The sequence below is a fragment of the Thalassophryne amazonica genome, chromosome 7 (genome assembly GCF_902500255.1).
Source record: "Thalassophryne amazonica chromosome 7, fThaAma1.1, whole genome shotgun sequence".
Classification (NCBI taxonomy): domain Eukaryota; kingdom Metazoa; phylum Chordata; class Actinopteri; order Batrachoidiformes; family Batrachoididae; genus Thalassophryne; species Thalassophryne amazonica.
Genome location: NC_047109.1, coordinates 54,591,720 through 54,614,021, shown reverse-complemented (window position 1 = coordinate 54,614,021; position 22,302 = coordinate 54,591,720). Strand labels below are relative to the sequence as shown.

Sequence of the window (22,302 nt, the reverse complement as noted above, 5' to 3'; positions counted from 1 at the left end):
ATATAATATATAATATTATATATACATATTTAAAAACCCATTACTCAACATTAACGCCACTAAAATAAATCATAGACATATTAACACCATCTTAAAGGACATGTCACATGTGTTTTAACATCCCAGTTAGCAACACAACATCAAAGTACTCATGACTGCAAATCTCCCTGCGCACATAATTAGTGGTTTCATGTTTTTTATTCCTCTGCCGAAGCAAGGAAACAGATGCATTTCCGGAAAACATCTCACTCTGCAATTCTCTGCATGTGACGTAGTTAAGAGCAAAACAAACATCCCAGGCAGAGACAGACGGAGCAAAATGAATGAGGTTATAACCAATAACGAAGCTTCAGACCTTTTCTTTGAAAGCAGCGGCTCGGATTTACAGAGGAGACGACACACTTCACCCCAAAACTAAGTTTGTCAGTCTGTCAAATTTTGGAACTTTGTGTCGTGATGCTGCTGTTTGTGTCACAGCTACTGGTTTACTGCTGCGGACATGCCTGGACACGCAGATATATGTCTCTTATTGGAAAAACTCAGAAGACACTATTTTCAGGCGCTAATGGACTATCTAATGTGCCATGATCCTGACAGAAGTGGAGTTGAAGGCAGAGCTGCAATCAGACATTATGCGCGTGCGCGATCAGAACCAGAGAGCGAGTGGACCTGGACATTATTCTCTGGCTGAGTGGAACTTGAAAATGATCTATGGCTGTGAGGACGAGTGGAACATTCCATGGCTGGCAATCACAAATGCGATCGCGTGTGTGATTTTTCATCTTTTGCTTTGTGTTCTTTTCAATGGAGCTTTCAATTAAAGTTTTTTTTTTTTTTACTTTGAGAACATCTGTGTGTGTGTGCATGCAGAGCAGCTGTTTTAACCCCCAATTTAGACAGACTTCTGTCTGAATTTGAACAATATTTAATCAGTTTTAAGCTTGTAGACTATCAAATGTCATAAAACTGCCAATCTCTTTAAGGAAATTTTTAAAAGAGAATTAATATTGAATAATCCCTTAATAATAAAAAAAAAAACTGATATGCATGTCAGCTGTTTATTGCCGCTTCATGGACATAGAATGTCTCCATGATGACACATATATATTTATTACATTTTTCACAGTTATATACAACACTTATTAGCATTTTTAACAGGCTGCGTTCATGACTAATTGCTGCAGGTGCACAAAACCTTCTCACAGCTGCTGCTTTTACCGTGACTGCATCAAAATGAACAGTTATCACTTAAAAACGAGTCATCATAACATCACACTTGTGTAAACTCTGGAATTAATCTGTGCCTCAGCTCATTGAAGCGCACGCTGGGACGCTTCTAGGAACTACGTCACCTGTCGGAAACATATGAGTACTTTGTTTTCGGAAGTCTCCGCAGCTGTTTGCTGCGAATGTCGTATACTTTGAAACCGGTCACGGCAGTGCAGAAAGTAATCCTGGTGGATCATCGGATGGTCACTAACAGCCTAAATCTAAATTGTTATGATTTCAGTGCGACACGTCCTTTAAAAAAGAAAAGCTAGTGTGTAGGACTTGGTGTCATTTAGTGGTAACATTGATGACTGCGTCATCATTTTGTTTCCACTTCACGTTTTTGCTTTTTTGGTCATGCTCACTTGCGCCATCTTGTGATAGCAATATGTGTGATCTACCATTTCATAAAAACGGGGGTTCTCAAACTTCTTAGCTTGTATGAGCATAGACCATGCATATACTGACAACACTTCTTTTCATCAAACCTCAGAGTGGTGCTAATTGTGAAAGGTGGTAGTAAGTACATCCCTTTTGGGCTACTGTATCAATGTAGTGGTACCATGGTGGCCTCTGTGAGAGGGTTCACTCCCACTTAGATATTAAGGGCTCATTTTAAGCTCATGAAGAGGCATCAAAGATGATTATAAATATGGTTTTCCATTTCGTAACAAACACCTCTAAATCCTGTACACTGGCACCTAAGTGGCTCTACTCTACTCGTTTCTACTCTCCTATTTTACTCTTCCTTTTTAGATATACCTTTGTATACTGGCATAGTTCCACCTTAGAATTGGAATACAATATATAAGATATACCTTACTGAATTTTCACTGCAGCTTTAAACAAAAAGACTTAAGAATTTAAGGATCGCTATTTACTTGAAAGTGAATTTCATTAAAGCTTTTGTTTTTATCTTTAAAATCATCAAACGTGGTACTGACAGCAATGTTCTGATCAGTGGGCTCCCTGCCACCGAGGTAGTTCTGGTTGAAGAACTGGGTTAGTTGTGGTTGAATGCGGCTCAAAGGTTGATGCTGGCCATGTAGCAGCACCACCAGGTCTGACATAGTAAATGTCTGGCAGACCAACATCAGCAACTCTCCAAAAAATCCTGATGCACAATTAAAACACAAAAAGAAATGCAGTTACTTTAGGAATTAAAGAGGTTTATACTACAGTGAACATATGTTCTGAAACAAAGCATGACTGACAGACATCACAATTCCAGCTGGATGCTATGCACTTAAAGCACGTGCATGCTTGTGAATTATTAAGGTTATTTCTTATTTTGTTGTCGGTCATGTGTCATGTTTCTGAGATGATTGACAAAAGTTCTTCATATTCACCGGTGGGATCCTCAGAGCTGATGAAGATGTTGGTTGCTTGAGAAAGCCTCTGCATGAACTGGGCGATGCTCTCCGTGTCGTTCTGGGTCTGGCCCAGTGAGCCCATCATGGTGCTTAGGACTCCACGCACGATCCCTGTGAACAGTTCTGGGTTAAAGGCTTCCGTTGTTGTGGCAGTGGGGTTCGGGCCTGCAGGGGGTGTGGAGGAGGTACCAGGAGGAGGTGGGGGTGAAGAGAACACAGGCTGGGATGCCTGGAAAGAAGGTGAATATGGGTAATGAGCATCTGTAATAATTTTTCTCCATTCATAACAGACACAAAATACCTGATTATACAAATCATCAAACAAATGCATGTACAACATGTGGACCTGTTGTATGAAGTCAGTCACTCCCTGAATGAAGTCAGGGACACCAGATGTGGTCACAGTGATGGAAGGGGCTCCTACAGAACCTGCACCAGCCATACCCCCTAATCCCAGAATAGAACTCAGGAGCTGGCTGAAGTCTGGCTGATTGACCTCTTGCGGCTGTGGCTCACTGTTGGGGCTGGTCTGAGGATGACTCAGTGGATTTGTGGTGTTTGCTGCAGGAGCTGGTGTTGGGCCAGTAGAGGAGAAAGTAAAAGGGGTGGAAGAAGAGGTTGTATAAGAAGAGGACACAGATGTGGAGGAAGAGGAGGATGATGATGATGAAGAGGATGTGACAGTTGGCCCAGCTGTGGAAAACAGAAGGACAAGTAAAACTCCTGGAATCCTCAAATCATGTACATTATATGCTTGAATTTAACAACTAGAAGTCACCCATTTGTCCTGGGAGCAAAAGCTGACCAACCAGTCCACTAATGATCTGATTGAGGGCGGCAGCATTGAAAGCCTAGAAAGTAATGATTCTGAATTAGCTTCACATGTGGCTCATGGTGAGGATCAGTCTCAGAAAACATTATTGTCATTCCAACAAATGGTTTTCCACACCTGTCCTGGCTGCTGTCCTGGCATGCCGGCTCTCACATTGATGGTTGTTGTCCGTGTGCCAAAAGTTGGAGGGGGCATGTTGGATGGAAAAAGGGGTTGGGTAAACACAACCCTTGCCTGAGGTTGGGGCCCAGTGTGGGGAGGTGGTGGAGGAGCAGTAGGGGTAGTGGTGGGTGCATTTGGAGCTGTGGCAGCAGTTGAGGTGGTGGATGTGGAGACATAGCCAGGAGGGGTGGGCTGAGGTGGAATTGGTTGGCCAGTTGCAGCAGCGGCTGTGTTACCAGCAACAGCAGCATACTGGCTGATCTGCTGCATCACATTCCTCATAAAGTCTGGAGGAAGAGCACCTGAGACAGGAAAACAAATCACAAGAGATTTCTCATTGTCCCTCAGGAAGATATTTCAAAAAGACCTGAATAAATTTCAATGAAATTACACAAATGAATTTCAGAACAAGGAAGAGCTGATTAAACTTTGACGCAGATGCAAGGTCAATTAAAATATATATATATTTTTAAATCCCCCATCAATTTCCATTTTATTTATATTGTGGCAAAACAATACTGCCACCTGCAGTTCAATGGCTAATACCAAATTAACAGTGTAATGTTGGGCCTTGGCATTTCAGGAGAAATATTTGCATAATCACTGACCCCAGAGATTCTGATGAACTGAAATAAATGAGAAACAAAAAATTCAAAGCTAAATGCGTTCTCTCCTGGGTTGTAAATGTGCCACACCCTCTTATGTGGCACCTCACCTGGTTGTCCAGGAATCTGCGGTCCAGCTGTGGTAGGGTTCACACCAGAGCCTGTACACATACACAAATATACACAAATTGCAAAAATAACTTGTATGAACCCAAACAACTGCAGTCATAGACTGCAAACATTCACCCGCACATGCAGTTCAAAACATCACAACTCAATTAATGTGTTACTTATGAAAGCACATGTGGCCACCTAAACAAGACAAATCAATCTAAATAATTTTGAGCTGACTGGTAGACATTAATGAGTGAGTGCAACCCTCCCCCCTAGCAAACAAGAATACCAAACAAACCAAGCTGATCCCATACACCCTAGGGGGCAACTTAATAATGAACAAATTTGGCCAATAGGGGGTGATGTAGACGTATTAGCAGGCAAAACCATTGTGAGTCAACTACACATGGTGTGGAAAAAGCCTACTAACTTTAATTTCTTTACATACTCATATTCTCTTTACATAAAGTGAATTCATGATTAAGGAGCAACTATCTCAAGACTCAAAGCAGCACGTCTCACCACATGAAGAAGTGAGCGGCACGTGATGTGTGCATATACAGCTATACAAATCAGAGTCTATTCACAAAATTTTATGATGAACACAACACATCAAAGCAAACATTTTTTACAATTTTCATACAACAGGAATGGTAGAAAATGTTAATGTACTCTCCTCTCTCATTTGGATTAAATACAAAATGTTTCTACAAAGGTGGAGCTGTTGAGAACGGCTTCGAAACAAAGTTCATGTTGACTTCTAATTGACCCAACAGGAATTATACAGGAGTCAAGAAACGCACCCACTGGCACTGAGTGACACTTTCTCTTCCATTCACCTGTTGCTCTGTGTATGTAACTGAACTGTCTGACCCCCTCCCACCATAACACTCAAGGCAGAACAAATCGCAGCAGTAGTGTGTCCAAGAATTACATCAAAATACATTTCCATATACTTTTTACCATTTCATTTGGCTTAGATGTGGTGGTGGTGTGCAAAACAAAACAAAAATAAAATAAATACAAGTGCTCATTTGTTGTCCTACAGTAGTTTAAGGCATGTGGTGTATTTTGGCATCATGTTGCCAACATTCCAACGCAAACAAATAAGACAACACAGAGATCTGAAAAATTCTCATCATGTTCATATATGTATTATGCAGCAAGCCAACATAGTAACTATCGTGACTGGCCTATCAGATATTCCATAAATGCTCCAATAATGGTATTTATGAACAGAGCATTGAATGTGTAGGGTGCATAATACATTTGGAAGAGTGGTGAGTGGCTTCTTTACACACAGATCTTGGGCACAAACCAGCAGTGATCAGCCAGCAACCAATGAAGGGAACAGACCTTTGGCATATGTATAGGTGTGTGTTCTGTCACGAATGCTGTACGCTACCGAATGAGGGATCCACAAAAAGGCTATCAGACTGAAGGCTCCAATTTGTAAATAAATAAAAAAAAATTACACATATTCTTAATGCAGAAAATGGGACAATTTGAATGCCATTTCACAAACTGAGGATTGACGCAGTGTCCAAGACTTACTAATCAGTCTACATCATCTCTTCAAACCACTATTTGGTTATTTTGGGGGCCTCCCTCACATGCATTAACCTTATTTTCAAGAAGACAGTTTGACAGTCCTATAGCACAATCACTATGCACTACAAAAGCACATTCGCAGCAACAGTTCTCATTCACCAACAAAATCTATGATTTGAGCTGATAAATCAAGCTAAATTCCCAGCCTTCAAATCAGACAGCACACATTTGTAGCAGCAATGCATAGAGGCTAAAGGTGGAATTTAATTCCACAGCACTGCTTCCCAGCAACAAACAAACAGCTGTGATATACTATAGCATTCAATCAGTGGCGGGTAGGGGACAACACACCATCCGTGTTCATCTGCATCATGACCACCGGGACTGCCTGGTGGCTGATCCTGATGACCCGAGGGCCAGACTGTCCCTGTCCAGCCTGCTGATTGGCCGGGAAAGTCTGTAAGGGGGAGGTCTGTCCCTGACCTGCCTGCTCCATATGGCTGGACGGCTGGGAGGGTGAGGCTTGTCCCTCATGGTTGTTAGCTGCCACAGTCACTGTGGCACCCAGGTTCATCTATTGATACAAACATGATCAGTGTTAATAAGTCATAGTTTTCCTTGCTCAAGTAAAACATACCAGTTCCCGTTTTCACTTACATGTACTGGGATGTGGTGGTGTACAGCTCCAGGATGGGAGACAGGTGTAGTATAGTGGGAAAAAGGTCTAACCACATGTAGGTGTCGAGGAACAGGACTCATTAGGTTCAATCGCAGGTCACTGAGAGCCACAAGGGCATTGCCTAGCAGTCGAAGACACTCCCACACCAAGACCAAAGTATGCTGGTCCTCAGCTCGCTCCTATAGTAGAACAAGAATCCAGATTTGGAAACTTAACAGTAGAAAAAGAAAAAGAAAAAAAAAGCTTGTATACACACATACAGACATATAAAACATTTAAAAAAAATGTATACAATATCACTACACATTATGTTACTAATGAGCAATTTTATAAACATTTCCTATACTTTTTTAGATAAAGATTCCAAAAAGGTATAGTTTGGACTATCTGTGACTGAATTCTGTGGAGTTACAGGATAAAAACAGCAAGAATGGTGACAAAGCTCAGTTTCATTTTGTACAGGGGTCAAAAGTTAAAGTTGGTGCAATTTTGGTAAAAAGTGATGCAAATTATTGGTTGAGCTAATAGGATTAGCTCACTGCTAATTGCTCGCCTATGAAACTACAGCAAATCAAGGTGTACAAATGGAGCAATTTTTTTTTTTTTTTTTTTTAGAAATCCAAATGAGATATTTGCAAGAGGTGCTATCCTGCCATTTAATAACAAAGATAGACACAAGTATATGGCACAAAATACACTATGCAGATAATTTATCAGTATAAATCCTACTGAGTTATTGTTGTATTCTGCTGTTGTGGCTGTCTCCAAGATGGTGTGCGCTCTCTGAATGAAGGGCTGCATTCTTTCTTCAACCCTCCGCAACTCAGACATCATCTCTGCAAGCTCAGCTGGACTGGGATGACTGCAGGAAGGACAGAGAGAGCCAGAACAAGAAAGTCAGAATACAGGAGCTGTGCTTAAAAGATTTAGGGACAGACAAAGTGACTCCTGCATGTCCCACTAATTTATGTTTGCAGCAGGTATAATAACTGAGAAAACAGAGGCTCTCTCACTTAGGTCCAGCTTGAGGCGTTGGTCCCTCAGACTGTGCAGAAGAGGTTAGTGGAGGTGGGGGAGTTGATGGAGGTGGGGAAGTGTCCATTGGCTGGGTAGAAGGAGAGGGTGTGGAGGTGCCAGAGGATTCAAAAGGATGAGGAGCAGCTGCAGAAGTTGATTCCGTCTGCGATGATGCATCACTTGACCGATTCTGAAAGCAGAAAATTGAGAAGACAGCAGACATATTTACTACTAACCAACTCCATACAGTAGTGTCTTTAGAGTATCACACAAAGGTAAAACTCTCACCTCCATCCTCTGAATGACATTGTTGATGTCCCTCAGCAGGTTTTCAGCCAGCACCAGCCTCAGTCTAGGCTCACTATGCACTGGTTGGTCCATATCAATGTGGACATTTACTGACCCGTTGTTCTGAAATGATGCAGCAATGATCAAATCAAAGGACAAACTTAAGTGGGATTACACTCAATTATCAGATACCACCGTCTTACCGCAGTACTGGTTGTAACTCTTGCATTCCTGCCATTCTCTCCCAATCCAGACACCATCTGCTGAACAGACATCTTAAAGAATAGTTGCATATTAGTACACCATTGAAACAGCATGTTTTCATGGAACAAACCATTTGGTTATCCATATGAACATGAACTAAAACATCATGAGGACTGGGCAACGTGAAAAACAAAACAAAACAAACAACAACAAAAACAAATACGAAAGAGTATGTGAACTACTGAATGTTCTGCCTACACTTTGCAGGTTGCAATTTGTATATTAATTATGCTGCCATATATGTGTGGTTAATATATACAGTACTGTGCAAAACTTACAGATAAATTGATGTAAGTCAATGCTTTAAGAACATGGTGTGTCTGCCATGTACTGAGGTCATGTTCACAAGTTAAATAAAAAATCACTTCATCATCCTAATTAATACTACCCAGAACACACTGCGTCATCAACGTCTGGGATTTTTTCAGTCTTATGCCCCCCAATTGCCTTCATGCAATGAATGGTTTTGCTTGGCAGTGCATGGCTTTATTTCTACATGTGCTATCTTGTCATTGTATCACTGTTATTGTCAGTGTCAGGAAAGTTTAACATTTGAATCCAATCCAATTTTTAAAAAATAACTTAATTAAAACAACATGTCTAATATATTATATAATATTTTAAAATAAAATACTTACTGTATTAAATTGCAATATGAACAGTACCAGTGAATAAAAACAAACAGCACTTGTGAAAATCATGAAAAGTAAAAAACAGGAGCAAAATTGATCCAAGTTTGTAAATTCAACAAGAGATGATGACATCTCTATTGGCCAATGAGAAAGTAACAATAATAATTTTATTTACTGTAATCCTTATTCTAATCCTTTAATACATTCATCCTACAACATGATCATGGCAAACAGATGCTCAGATACAGTCAGGAATACTTTTTATCTTTCTGCAGCTGTGGACTTTCAGCCAAATCGGCTGTGCGCGTGCTTCGAGTGCTACACTTGGTCATGGGTGCACAGGAAGGAGACGACGGACACTTTGTCCTCAACTCATATACATACAGCAATTGATTTTGCATAAATGTGCTCAGCCTGTTTGCATAAAGTTGAAACATGCAGTGTGAATGTGCCTCAAGCCTTTAAACAGGCTGTGTTAGCACAGAGTTGCATATCTTAAAGTCGGACTGTGATTTTAACCACAACTATATCAAAATTAACGCAGTTATTAATATTAAAAACAAGACACCATGACATGAAATCACACTTATAGAAACTTTGTAATTAATCTGCGGCTCACGTGTTCTGAACCGCGGGAGGTGGTCTGTACAAATTACGGATCAACTGTGGTCCGTTACACCACTACCATTTACTGATCACGATGTCAAATACAAGCAATGAATTTATCTACATATGAAACCGTGTGAAGCCCGAGCAGCGTCAGACAGCAGCAGGATATTCTACGCAATTGCCGAATTCCACTTCAGGAGAAGCCCCCCCCCAAAAAATCAATGGGACGTGATGTGTTGCAGGATATGTATTTATTACATAATTTGTCCTAATCCTGTCACCTAAATTGCAAAAATTAATGAACACAGTGTATACATGCGTTAATGCTCATTTTCTGACAGCTGCACATGTTAAATTGCAACTGCGTGCAAAGTACGGCTGATGCAAATCTTTGCAAAATAATGCAATAATAATGTTGGTTCATGATACGCAATATGGAGAATTGTACCAGCAGAATTTTTCTGATGTCAGTAACTGCAGTGAAGGGGATTGGACTTCAAATTATAATAAAAGTGCTTTCTTAATATTATTATGATAACTATTCTGTGAAGATCAACTGTCAATAACAGGCCAACCTGAATCTGCTGAGGGTCCATGACATTGACGGGGACATTGAAGGTGCCAAGCATGACATAGCTGTTAGCATTGCGATCATGTGGAGGGACTTGGGATGTTCCCTGGGAAGATGAGGGAGATGAGGAAGAGACTCCACTGTCAGCTGATGTGCTTGCTGATCCAGAGCCAGACTGTGATGGTGGCGGGGGAGCACGTTCCACAAGGTGGATCACCTTACCCCCTACATCTGGGACAACAACACAACTGATATTAGATGAGGCAAATACTGTAATGTTGAAACAGCCTAAAATGTCTAAAGTCCATAAATCTGTACTGGGTTCAACATTAACGCTGGCCTGACTACAGAGATTAGATCATATGGATGCTCAAATTATTTTATATACCAAAGAGATGATGGGTGTTAAGGCTATGAAGTAAATCCTATATAACAGGCCTTGAGGCCCGTTGGTGCCACTACGTGTCTCTGGATTTCGTAACGTGAAGCGGAGGAGAATCAATGACTACCCTAGACAGGATGCCACTCTGACACATTACTTTTTTTTGGAACGCACCAAAAACAACACATAGTATAAATAATATACTATGTATATTATATAAAAATATATAAGGGAGGTGTTGGTCTAGTGGTTAAGGCACTGGGCTTCAGACCAGAAGATCCTTGGTTCAAATCCCAGTCTGACTGGAAAATCACTAAGGGCTCTTGGGCAAGATTTTCAATCCCCTATTGCTCCCGGTGTGTAGTGAGCGCCTTGTATGGCAGCACCCTGACATTGGGGTGAATGTGAGGCATTATTTGTAAAGCGCTTTGAGCGTTTGATGGAAAAGCGCTATATAAATGCAGTCCATTTCTTTTTTTACAATTAAACAGACAAGAAATATGCTTGAGTAGGAGCAGGAAGAAGCAGATATGCTTAAAGTCGTACCCCTTCTTCTGTTTAAAATGTTCAAAAAGACACACCCCCTGCCCACCTTCAACATTATATATTTAGTTTTCTGTAATAAAATATGTACTTTCAGAAATTATAAATGAAAAATATGAACTATAATACATCAAATAAAGCAACTTCCCAAACCTATACATACATACCAATGTACACCTACACACATATACACACACGTAGGGCTGAAATGATTAGTCGAGTAACTCGAATAATTCGATTACAAAACTTTTCGAGGCAAATTCTGTGCCTCGAAGCACCATTTAACGTTCTAGGAAATATGCCAGGCCTGTGTGTGGCGCTGAAATGTCCCCAGAGCAAAAACAGAAGAAGACTAGATCATGCCCATGGAAATATAGACCTGGAATGGACGTCACATGACTAGCGGCGTGCCACACGGTGGCCATTACTAAGGGTGGAGAGAGCGCCTTGAGCCAGTTACGGCACCTGTTAAACAGAAGCGAAATGACAGGAAAAAAGGCAGCCAGTGCTTCGCCACTGCACCAACTACAAAAACAATTTTTTGAATACTAAAATGAACTGTACAAGAGCCTTAATGTAAAGTTATCTTTTATGACGATAAACCGATAAAGAGAAATTTTTTAGCAGTTGAGTACAAATAACCGATAACTATTATTGATTCGGACGTGGCCACATCAGATTACACTGTCGGCTTCTGATAAACCAGTTTCACTTTCAGCGCCGCAGGGGCTTCTGGGTAAATTCAAGGATCATAAACAAGAACACACGAAAAATTAATAAATAAAAAAAATAAAACACCAAACACTGTCATCATCTTTCACAAGCAGTAAAACACAGTATTAAAAGTCACAGTTTATCTCGGTATTAGATACATCGTCATTTACAAACTAAAAGCTGCTGCTTTTTTCCCCACACGCTTTCAACCCTGCAGCTTAAACAACTGAAATACATCCATTAATGCATTGATGGGCAGAGTAAAATACACGTAGTAAATATAAATTCTTACCTGTTAGTTTTAGTGGGACTCATCTGAATAAATAATCCACATTTTAAATCCAAAACAATGTCTAAACGTGAAGAAAAGTCCCTCCCTCTGTACACACAGCTGCACCGTGAGAGCTCCTCTCCCCCATCGAGTCTTGGCGATTAAATTACAGCCCCAAACAAATAAAATAATGTTAAAATTAGTCTGTTTTGTTTTTGTGTGGAGTGGACAAGCCACTGTAATGTGCAGAGTGAACCTGAACTACACTAACCACAATGCTCCCCACGTCGACCGGCGAATCAATCATTTATTTAGTCCCAATGGGGGCAATTCAGGTGCAGTCAGCAGTAAAAATTACATTACATTCATAAAACCACATCATACAAATTCATAAAAAACATAAAAACACAGCAGAATAAATATATAAAACAAGAGCCCAGAAATAAGCGAGTCAGTATAGACTTAAGTGCAACAGTGAGTCCTTAGGTGTTATTTAGGAGAGCAATGGCTGTGGGAATAGAAGAGTTTTTTAGTCTGTATTTTGCGCTTAATGATGACGTTATCAGCAAGCGACAGGCAGCCAGTCTGCTCCGTGGCTAGAAACACACAACTAAGACTAAAATGTTTGATTTTAGGGTTTACAAAAATTTTTGACCGTTAAACTTTACCCGCAAAGAAAATGTTATCAGACTGAAAGTTAGCGCAACTAAATTTATCAGAAGATAACTGGTCCAATAATGGTTTTAAAACTTGTCTGAAAAGCTAAACCGACAGCAAAAACATTAGCTTTGATAATTATCTGCTATTGGATTAGCTGAACTGTGCCCACCACTGCATTCCTGGTCTATATTTCCATGCATAAACTGTGTAAGAGCTAATTAATGTAACACAAAAAGCTACAGCTTTCCAACGCGACACACAGTAAAATAAAGCCTTTGAAGAAAAAGAGGGTCGACGCTGATCATCTGAAATACACTTCCTGTGCATTTAAAGTGAAGCAGTGCGTTTGTCTATTTAAAAAAAAACAAAAAAAAAAACACACGATTTGGTCTGCTGCGCTCTGCTCTACGTGCACTTTAAGTCAAGTTTTCATCGACCGGGTGCAGAGGAGATTTATCAGTGCGGTTTTTGTGGAAAAGCTGCACTCCAGAGTCCAGTTTTTCACAGGCTGTGCTCATGTTCATGTGCAGCCTGACTGACTGAGGATTGCACCGACTGCCTGTGTCATGCCAAAGTAGATATCCCTGTCAGAATTTGTATCCCCTGGCACGGGAGCGCGCACTCGACGTTGTGCAGCGCTTACAAATGATCTCCCGCTGCTCCCAGACAAAAATAACAGCATGTTGGTTGTCCAATACATGACATTACAAAATAAGTTTCATAATCTTTTGACAACGTTTAATGCATGCGTGTCTTCACATCGATTACACACACAGCACAGAAACGGTGTCCAACACGTTTATAAAAAACACTGTAAGTAGTTTATTAAAAAATGAAAACGCTGTAAGACGTGTATATATGTTAAAAAAAATAAAACAACGCTGTAAGACGTTTATGATCACACCACTGTCAAGATAATCCAATGATTTTCATTCTTTCTTCAGTTCGTTCATTCGAGATTAAAATATGAACAATTATAAACTGTACACTCTTGTACTTGTCCATGACTTTTTCTGTTTTGAATAAAAGATAAGCAGACAAACGTGATGTGGGTGATGGGTTGTTTTGGTTTATAATAAATAAAATTCAGCTTTTACACTGTAAAAAAAAAATCCAGTTTTTACTGAAAACATTTTGGCAGCTGTGGTTTCCAGGGGAATTCTGTCAACAATGAACATGTAAATGGTTTGCACATACATATTTATGTAAATTTAACAGTTTAAACCTGTAATTAAAAAATAATCTGTAATTTTGATGGTCTTTTTCATGTTGAACTGGCATGGCCATGCTGATATTAAACTTTTTTTTTTTTTTTTTTTGGTGAAATTTACAAATATATTAAGTCCCTTTGGCTGCCCCTTGATTTTACTCAGGGTCACCACAGCAGATGCAAGGAGGTTCTGCATGCTGATTTGGTACACGTTGTACACCAGATGAGCAATAAAATTCACCAATTCACTAAAATTCCATTTTTGCACATTTTTCCAAACTGAGTGCTGTAGTATAACCAGCAGGATGTGTGTAGTAAATTTTGTGTCACTACAACGTATAACATTGACACTATTCAAAATTCTAAAATTCTCCAAAGTTTTTCCACAATGACATTTTTTTTAAACTGAGTGCTGTAGTATATCCACCCAGCGGGATCGGGCGCTTGACTGCAGAAGCGAGAAGCGAAAGCTGCTGGGATCACCTCCTCAGGCTGTAGTGGACCCCCCCCCCGCCAATTAATAATAATTCTTGCAGTGATAGGGTTTGTGATCAAGATTTCCTGCAGTAATTGACCCATAAACTACTTAAACTGAAACAACATATATATATCTCATGAATGATATTCACATTTTGCGAGACCTGTGTTCACGTTTTGTGAGACTCACGTTTACATTTTGGGCAATATTTTTTCATTATTCAAGTTTTGCAATTAACGGTTTGCGGATAATTCACAATTTGCAGGTGATTCACATTTTGGGGGTTAACAGATGCACACAAAAAACAAGAAATATCTTGGTTTCATATTGTCTGCAATGAAACAGAAGTCAAAGAAAATGTTAGGATCATTATGGGCCCACCCCCTCCCACAAACTCACATTTTTCTTGTCATCCAAACTTCGTAAATAAAACAAGCAAAAATACACACACACAACAAAAACAAAACTAGATGAACTACATATTTAAAAACTTTGAGCTGTGTTGTCTTTATTCGTTCATTTTAAGGGTCAAATATGGTTTTCGGCTCCAGAAGAATTTTATTTGTGGGAGACGGGACAAAAATGTCTCTTGACAGTAAAGGTTGCAGACCCCTGCTGTAAAAGCAACACTACACTGTCACTGTCTATTTGTGGGAGACCTGCCTGAGCCCACCCCCATGGTGAAACTCTGAAACACAGACCAGAACAGAAGCAATACAAGCACAAACGACAGCAAAAACATCTCTCACCATTAATTTTCTGTTCATTTGACAGGAGCCAAGACTCAAAATGTTAATGAATTTCTGCTGTTTATTCTGGCATCATGCTGCTGGCATTGTTGTGCAAAAACACAGGGAAATGTTGAAGTCAGCAAAAATGTACATGGTCAAGTCCATATACTGTACCATAAATTGATAATGTAGTTATTGTGACAGTCCAACTGTCCACACACGTTGCCAGCTGCATGAAGTAAAGCCATAACGTTTGTATTTTTCCTTTAATAAATGTCAAATATCTTACTGTAGTCTGTCAGAGTCCTTTCATTTTGTAGTACTCTGCCCTGGTAGATCAGCCTCTGTTTGTCCACAGGGATACCCACTGAAGGAGCAATGTGCTCCTTGAACTGAATCACTGTCAACTGAGGAAAACAAAGGCGGGGGGAAAAGCACGTGACAGTCTATGACAGTGATTCTCAACCGGGGTGCCGCGGCACCCTAGGGTGCCGTGGGCAATTATCAAATAACACCATAATCGGGTGTATGTGCTGTAATAGTGTGGCAGATGATGTAATGCTCTTTTATTCCAGTAGATGGCAGCAAAGCGCTGTACTATAGTATAATAGACATACTTGCACACATAGCATTGTGCGTCTCCATGGTTACAGGTTGCTGACTGCAGTGTGAATCTCAGCTGCTCACGGAGCATGGCTCCTCTGGGGAAGGAGAAACCGCATTGGCTGTGGAGGTGTGCGGGGAAGGCGGCCTGACCTCCGTTGATGTCACCGTGGTCAGACTTGGGCCTTCTCGCTCACAACTGGGTTTGCTGAAGGCAGCCTCTGCGCTCCGTGAATATTAGAGTGGCAGATTATTGTGAATAAAAGTGTCGACACGTCTAAAAAACACTTGAGATTAGAGCTGTCACAATTATTACAATATTCGTCAATCGTGATTATTTTTCATATTCGCGATTACCGTGAATTATTTATTTTACCCACAAAGCATAAAACGACTCAGAATCTGATGTCATTGTGCTGCAGCCTCGCGCTCGTCTTAAGGCGGGACAATAACATGGAGGCTTCAAAAGCCGTCTAAAATGCGGAGCTGTCGGTGTGTCGGTGTGTGTGTGCGCTCGCGCACGGAGTCAACAGGCTGCAGACTGGGAGGGAGGGGGTGCGTGAGGGAGATTCCTGAATGCAGGCACGACACGTTACAGTCTGAGAACCATCAGTGCGCAGCGAGCGCGGAGCAGAGAGAGGATTTTAACCCGAGTAAACATGTTAAAAAAAAACAAAACATGAAGCTGCTTTTACTTCTCTCTGAACTTTCTCTAAAGGTGTGATTCTGCCGTTACCGTCCTGTTCACACCATGTGCGCATTGTATGCTGAATTTATGAGATCATGAGATGAAATAAATGGTCAAATATCTTTAAAAACATATTTAAAAAATGAGAATATATGAATGAACTGAGCCAAAAAAAAAAAAACCCTGACATGGAGAAGCTGTGGTGATGTTCAGATGCACAGATCACAAAAAGCAGGTGAGAACTTTGAACTTTAACAGCTGTTACTTTCCAAAGGTATTTATTTGTTCAATATGGGCTTAATGCAGTGTTTAAGCACAAAACGTGACTGATGAGGAGAAACAATTTCAGAAATGCAACAGAAACAACCACCATTCAGAAAAAGTTGTGACTATATGTAAAATGAAGACAAAAATAAAAATGTTGCACCATTCTCAGTTTCTCCACTCACAGAAACCAAACATTCTTCCAGAGTTGTGTAATTATACTACAATAGTAGAATATAAAGAAGGGGGAAAAAAGAAAAAAAAAAATAGACAATATATTCATCAATCGCAATTATTTGTCTGACAATTATCGTCTCCAGAAATTCCTAATCGTGACAGCCCTACTTGAGATCAGAGCGCAAAATGCTTGAGGATTTTCGAAATGCGGTGTTTTCTGTATCGATTTTCTATTGCGATAACTGGGTTTTGCGCAAAACCAGACGTAATAGAATTATAATATTATTTTGGCTGGTGGTGTGCCGCAGGATTTTGTAAATATAAAAAGGGTGCCGCGGCTCAAAAAAGGTTGAAAATCACTGGTCTATGATATTAGTTAACAAAAAATTCACATATAGTAAGAGTCTGCAGCGTGGTGCATTTACCTGATTACTGACAGTATATGTTCTACTCTGGGAATCCAATGTCTTGACTGTTACTTCTATATCGGTACTTTGCTCCTCCATGGTGTTCCTGGATTATTAAAAAAATAACAATAAAATATAAAGTAAATCAGCAGTCTATTTAACAGGATCCAATATGCTAATCTTAGTGCTGCGGCACATCAACACAAACAGTACTACACACCCAGATACCAAGATTCTTAAGTGCTTTTTCCTCTTGAAAAAATTAAACCTGATATACCTACTAACAACACAATTTTAAAAATTCAAAGTTATCTAGAAATTCCATAACTCCACAAATGCAGATGCTGGAAATTAAAGCGAAAGTTCTAAGACACAGGAAGCGGCAAATTTCCGTATGACTCTCAGGTTCAAATTGTCTGTGCCAAATACGGATTTTCCAAAAAATGAACTGAATTGTTGCTGAAAAATCAGCTGTTTTAGCGTTCTGTGAGGCTGGCAACTCAGAGCACAGCTGAATAGGGACTGAAAAGGGAAAAAAAAAAATCTCCATCAAAATCCTTCAGTATTACTGCTTAAAAAGTTCCAAGTTTGTTCAGCAGGAAAACAGCAAGAGAGAGAGAAAGAGAACTTCATTTTTACTCTTAACACTTGCTTTGACAATGTAAATATATGTTTCCCATGTCAATAAAGCTCCACTGAAATTAAAAATTGAGAAGCACACAGAGAGAGAGAGAGAGAGAGAGAGAGAGAGAGAGAGAGAGAGAGAGAGAGAGAGACAGAGAGAGAGAGGAGAGAGAGAGAGAGAGAGAGAGAGAGAGAGAGAGGAGAGGAGAGAGAGAGAGAGAGAGAGAGCGAGAGAGGAGAGGAGAGAGAGAGAGAGAGAGAGAGAGAGAGAGGAGAGAGAGAGAGGAGAGAGAGAGAGAGAGAGAGAGAGAGCTGTCTTTGTAAAAATAAGGCTAGAAAAGTCTATAAAAAAATAAAAGTACATCATTCTTTTACCAAAAGATCAAATCTAGGCTTGCATCTTAGATGTACCTTCGGGTACGGTAAATTGTAGCTGAACTTTCAGGTCTTCTTTTTAAGAAAATCCTCCTCTAAACACTTCATCACAAAACTGTATTACTGGGGATACAAAATATCCTCATATAAAATAAACAATAACGATAATATTAAAGCAAACAGAGCTCTGGTATCAGAATAGTATTGGTATTGGCAGATATCCAAATTCAGGTATCAGGACTGGAAGTGAAAAACTGAGGATAGGTGAATCCCAAATCATGGCAACACTTCCTTCGCATGTAAGTCGTAGACATGTTAACTAGCTTAGTGTAAAGAAGAATCAGGGCTAAGTCTTCACTAAACTGTAAATTGCTGAACCTGTCGCACAATAACAAACATTCCTATTAAGAATCTAATGCTGTTACAGTCAAACATATGTTTAAAAATGACAACATTTCTTAACCTTACTACTTTGTCTGGAAACAGCAATTTTTCTAACTTCGTGACTACTTCTCGTATCAAGCATTGAAGCAAAAGCTGCAGTCTCGCACACCTCTTCAGTGCCATAAACAAGATTACAGCTTTTTGTTCACATTTCACAAACCTGGTTTAAAAACTATGCTTTTGTGCACGATTAGTGGCATCAAACTCGTGAGTGGATGAGCAACGTTTGCATAATCCCTCAATACGGAACATGCAGACTGCAAAAAAAAAAAAAACGATGTGATGGAGTAAATCTGAGCTCAGATTCAGATTCAGCACCCCAAATCAGTTCTTGAAGACTTTTTTTTTGACCAGTGTTCTTGACCTTATTCTGAAGAAGACCATATTTAGATCACGGTGTTTACACTTGTTTTTAAAGACAGGATTCCATTCACATTTTTGCTAAAACATTAGAGAGTATAGTCCGATTTATGACTCAGTCACATAATGTCCCATATGTGTTGCAAAATGCTGGTAAACCTCCAAGAGGAGGTCATAGTCTGATGTGTCTACAACACACCATGATAATTAAAATAAGATTGGAATACTCCACACGTCATAAACAGATTATTACTTATACCCAGTCACACATAGCCAGAATCACGCAGAATGGCGTCAGAATGACGAACTGGCGCACATCTGAAAAATGTCGGGTTTAAGTTCCAAAACATTCTGACAGCCATCTGCAAGAGTTCACACATTTGGTCAAAATCGGCCAGCGGCCCGCGTGTGATGCACATGTTCTAAACCCCCCGGGCCCTGTCGAGATGGGACCCCTATCCGACAGCGGTCCATGTGCAATCTGAGCATGATCTGACCGCAATTTACATATTCCGATAGCGGAAAAACAGGATCCTAAATGATGTGAGTGCATACGAGGGAACCTCGAGATGGATCTGACATGACAAAGCCTGCCAGTATGACCTGCATGTGCCACGTATAATAATGTACCCCCCCACCCCCGCCCCACCCCGGAATGCAAAGGAACTGTTTATATGTATGCAGCACGCTTCATAATGATAATAATTAGGAATTATTATCATTATTAAACCACTGCATCTGATGCACGGGACAGCATGGCCCACTGCCAGCAGTATCCAGCAGCTGACAATGCGCACATGCGGCTCCCATAGCGGACGTGCGCCCACATAGGTGCTCATTCAACGATTGTGATCACAAACACACCCAGCAATCACATCATCAGTCCAGCACCTCTTCTGTAAGCACACACGCATGTGATATCAGTAGCACTGTGCAGTGGAGGACGAGCACAGATGTGGTTGCAATGACTAAGTGAGTGACCGCACCATGACACATATGATGGCCTGAGTCTGGTCCATATGTTGCTTGTACTGCGGTGTCCAGTTCCAGCAGGGACTGTGCAAAGGGAAGACACAGCATTCCCTCCCACTCGGGTCCTGTGTTTGCCATCCAGACATCAGGCAGTCTTCAGCACATCAGACGTAATCTGATGCGCTTGACACTGCTGACCACGCCTCTTTTCCTGGATTATGGTAACATATGTTGGGCTGGTTCCTGCACATTATTGCTATGTGTGACGGGGGCTTTATTCTATGACCTTATTTGGGGTTAAAGTAATCAGAAAATGGTGTTTACATGATCAAATTAAGATCAAAATATTAAATGTCCACGTGAACGCAGCTACTGATTCCTTCCAACAGTTCCCCAAGTACAAAGCTTTTTTTTACAGCTCAATCTTTCCAGTTTTAATACATTTTGAAAAAAGAACTGTTATTAAAAACGTGTATGTTCGAACTTTTCACGGGTATTATTAACAACCTAATAAATTAATAAATTAGTCTAAGATGAAGGATGTGTGAAAGTACCAGACGCTGGTCACCTGACGGTGGCCTGGAGCGATGGCGAAAGCAGTCTTTATATATTTTATCAATATTATTATTCGGCCGCCATATTAACGGAACGAAAAAAGCTCGAGCGGGCGTCTAAACATTTTACAATGAGATAAAACATTATCGTTGCATGACTTTTACCAGCTAACATAAGCTACAATCGGACTGCTAATGCTATCAGCTAACGCTACGACTTAGAAGCCAAACGTTCATGCTAAGCTAGCACCAAACAACCGAAGTTAAAGGTTCAATAGTCTGTCAACAGAAACATTCAGACGCGGCACTTTCATTACAAATGTAGTGTATTATCTGTATGTTACCTTAAACGACACAAACTGTCCTTCCAGCTTAGATAACGACGTCAAGGTATTTTTAAACCCGTTCTTTTGCTCCTGCTTCTTCTTCGTCATATTAATGTGGTTGTCCACTTTGTTGAGCGTGTTTTACTGCAACCTTCTGGTTTGGAGTGTGAAATAGAGCCTAAATGTACTTTGAAGTTATTTTAAGACTGATTATTGAAATGAATGAAAGACCGGTTGGTAATTTTCCATTTCAATTTATTTAGTTTATATAACGCCAAATCACAACAAACTGCCTTAAGGCGCGTCACACAAGTAAGGTACTTACCAATCCTTAGAGCAAGCACACAGGCTACAGTGGTAAGGGAAAACTCCCTCATGATATTGAGGAAGAAACATCAAGCAGACCAGACTCAAAGGGGTGACCCACTGCTTAGGCCATTCTACCAAAAAGGTTCAACACTTTGGTATTTTTTAAATTTACATGGGGGCCTGCACATTAAACACATTATGGACTTTTTGTGTTCATATATATATGGAGAGAGAGAGTTCTTTATTGTCATTATGTATGCATATAACAAAATTCCTTTCAGAAGCTCTCTGCAATCAAAGGCTTGAAAACTTTGTGTGCATATATATGAAACTTGAGTGTGCATATATATATATATATATATATATATATATATATATATATATATATAAAGGAGAAGTAGCCAGAGGAGTAGCCAGAAAACCAGTAGTGAGCAGGTTTTCTGGTATTTATGTTTGTGTATTTATATTTAAATTTGCAAATTGTTTTTTACTTTCACGTTTGATACTATGTGTGCTTCTTACTCTGTGTGCTGCTATATAATGCTGCTGGAACCTCAATTTCTCTGAGGGAGTCTTCCCAAGGGATTTAATAAAGCTCTGTCTAATCTAATTTAAACAAATCTAATCTGTGTGTGTAAACAATACGAGGTCTGTCAATAAAGTATAGGTCCTTTTTATTTTTTTCAAAAACTATATGGATTTCATTCATATGTTTTTACGTCAGACATGCTTGAACCCTCGTACGCATGCGTGAGTTTTTCCACGGCTGTCGGTGACGTCATTCGCCTGTGAGCACTCCTTGTGGGAGGAGTCGTCCAGCCCCTCATCGGAATTCCTTTGTCTGAGAAGTTGCTGAGAGACTGGCGCTTTGTTTGATCAAAATTTTTTCTAAACCTGTGAGACACATCGAAGTGGACACGGTTCGAAAAATTAAGCTGGTTTTCGGTGAAAATTTTAATGGCTGATGAGAGATTTTGAGGTGATACCGTCGCTTTAAGGACTTCCCACGGAGCGAGACGTCGTGCAGCACTCCCAGGCGCCGTCGTCAGCCTGTTTCAAGCTGAAAACCTCCACATTTCAGGCTCTATTGATCCAGGACGTCGTGAGAGAACAGAGAAGTTTCAGAAGAAGTTGGTTTCAGCATTTTATCCAGATATTCCACTGTTAAAGGAGATTTTTTTAATGAAAGACGTGCGGGCGGATTGCAGTGTCGGCTCAGCCGTTAAAATTTTCACCGAAAACCA

General features: G+C 40.2%; 1 protein-coding gene across 2 annotated transcripts in view; it reads right to left on the bottom strand.

Annotated features, from left to right (window-relative positions):
- The window catches only part of bag6 (BCL2 associated athanogene 6), a 36,113-nt gene extending 15,210 nt beyond the window's left edge, over positions 1–20,903 (bottom strand). Inside the window, exons 1-16 of one of the 2 annotated variants that reach the window (XM_034174201.1) lie at positions 20,768–20,903; positions 17,113–17,200; positions 15,245–15,362; positions 9,971–10,197; positions 8,094–8,165; positions 7,891–8,013; positions 7,599–7,792; positions 7,315–7,447; positions 6,564–6,764; positions 6,258–6,480; positions 4,352–4,402; positions 3,592–3,938; positions 3,421–3,493; positions 2,989–3,335; positions 2,619–2,871; positions 2,214–2,383 (exon numbers count right to left, since the gene is read on the bottom strand). In XM_034174201.1, the coding sequence (XP_034030092.1) occupies positions 2,214–2,383; positions 2,619–2,871; positions 2,989–3,335; positions 3,421–3,493; positions 3,592–3,938; positions 4,352–4,402; positions 6,258–6,480; positions 6,564–6,764; positions 7,315–7,447; positions 7,599–7,792; positions 7,891–8,013; positions 8,094–8,165; positions 9,971–10,197; positions 15,245–15,362; positions 17,113–17,193 (2,613 nt within the window). In that variant the 5' untranslated portion in view covers positions 17,194–17,200; positions 20,768–20,903. The remainder of the gene's footprint in view (positions 1–2,213; positions 2,384–2,618; positions 2,872–2,988; positions 3,336–3,420; positions 3,494–3,591; positions 3,939–4,351; positions 4,403–6,257; positions 6,481–6,563; positions 6,765–7,314; positions 7,448–7,598; positions 7,793–7,890; positions 8,014–8,093; positions 8,166–9,970; positions 10,198–15,244; positions 15,363–17,112; positions 17,201–20,767) is intronic. The other variant, XM_034174202.1, reaches the window with a different exon arrangement.
- Positions 20,904–22,302: the final 1,399 nt, after the last annotated feature.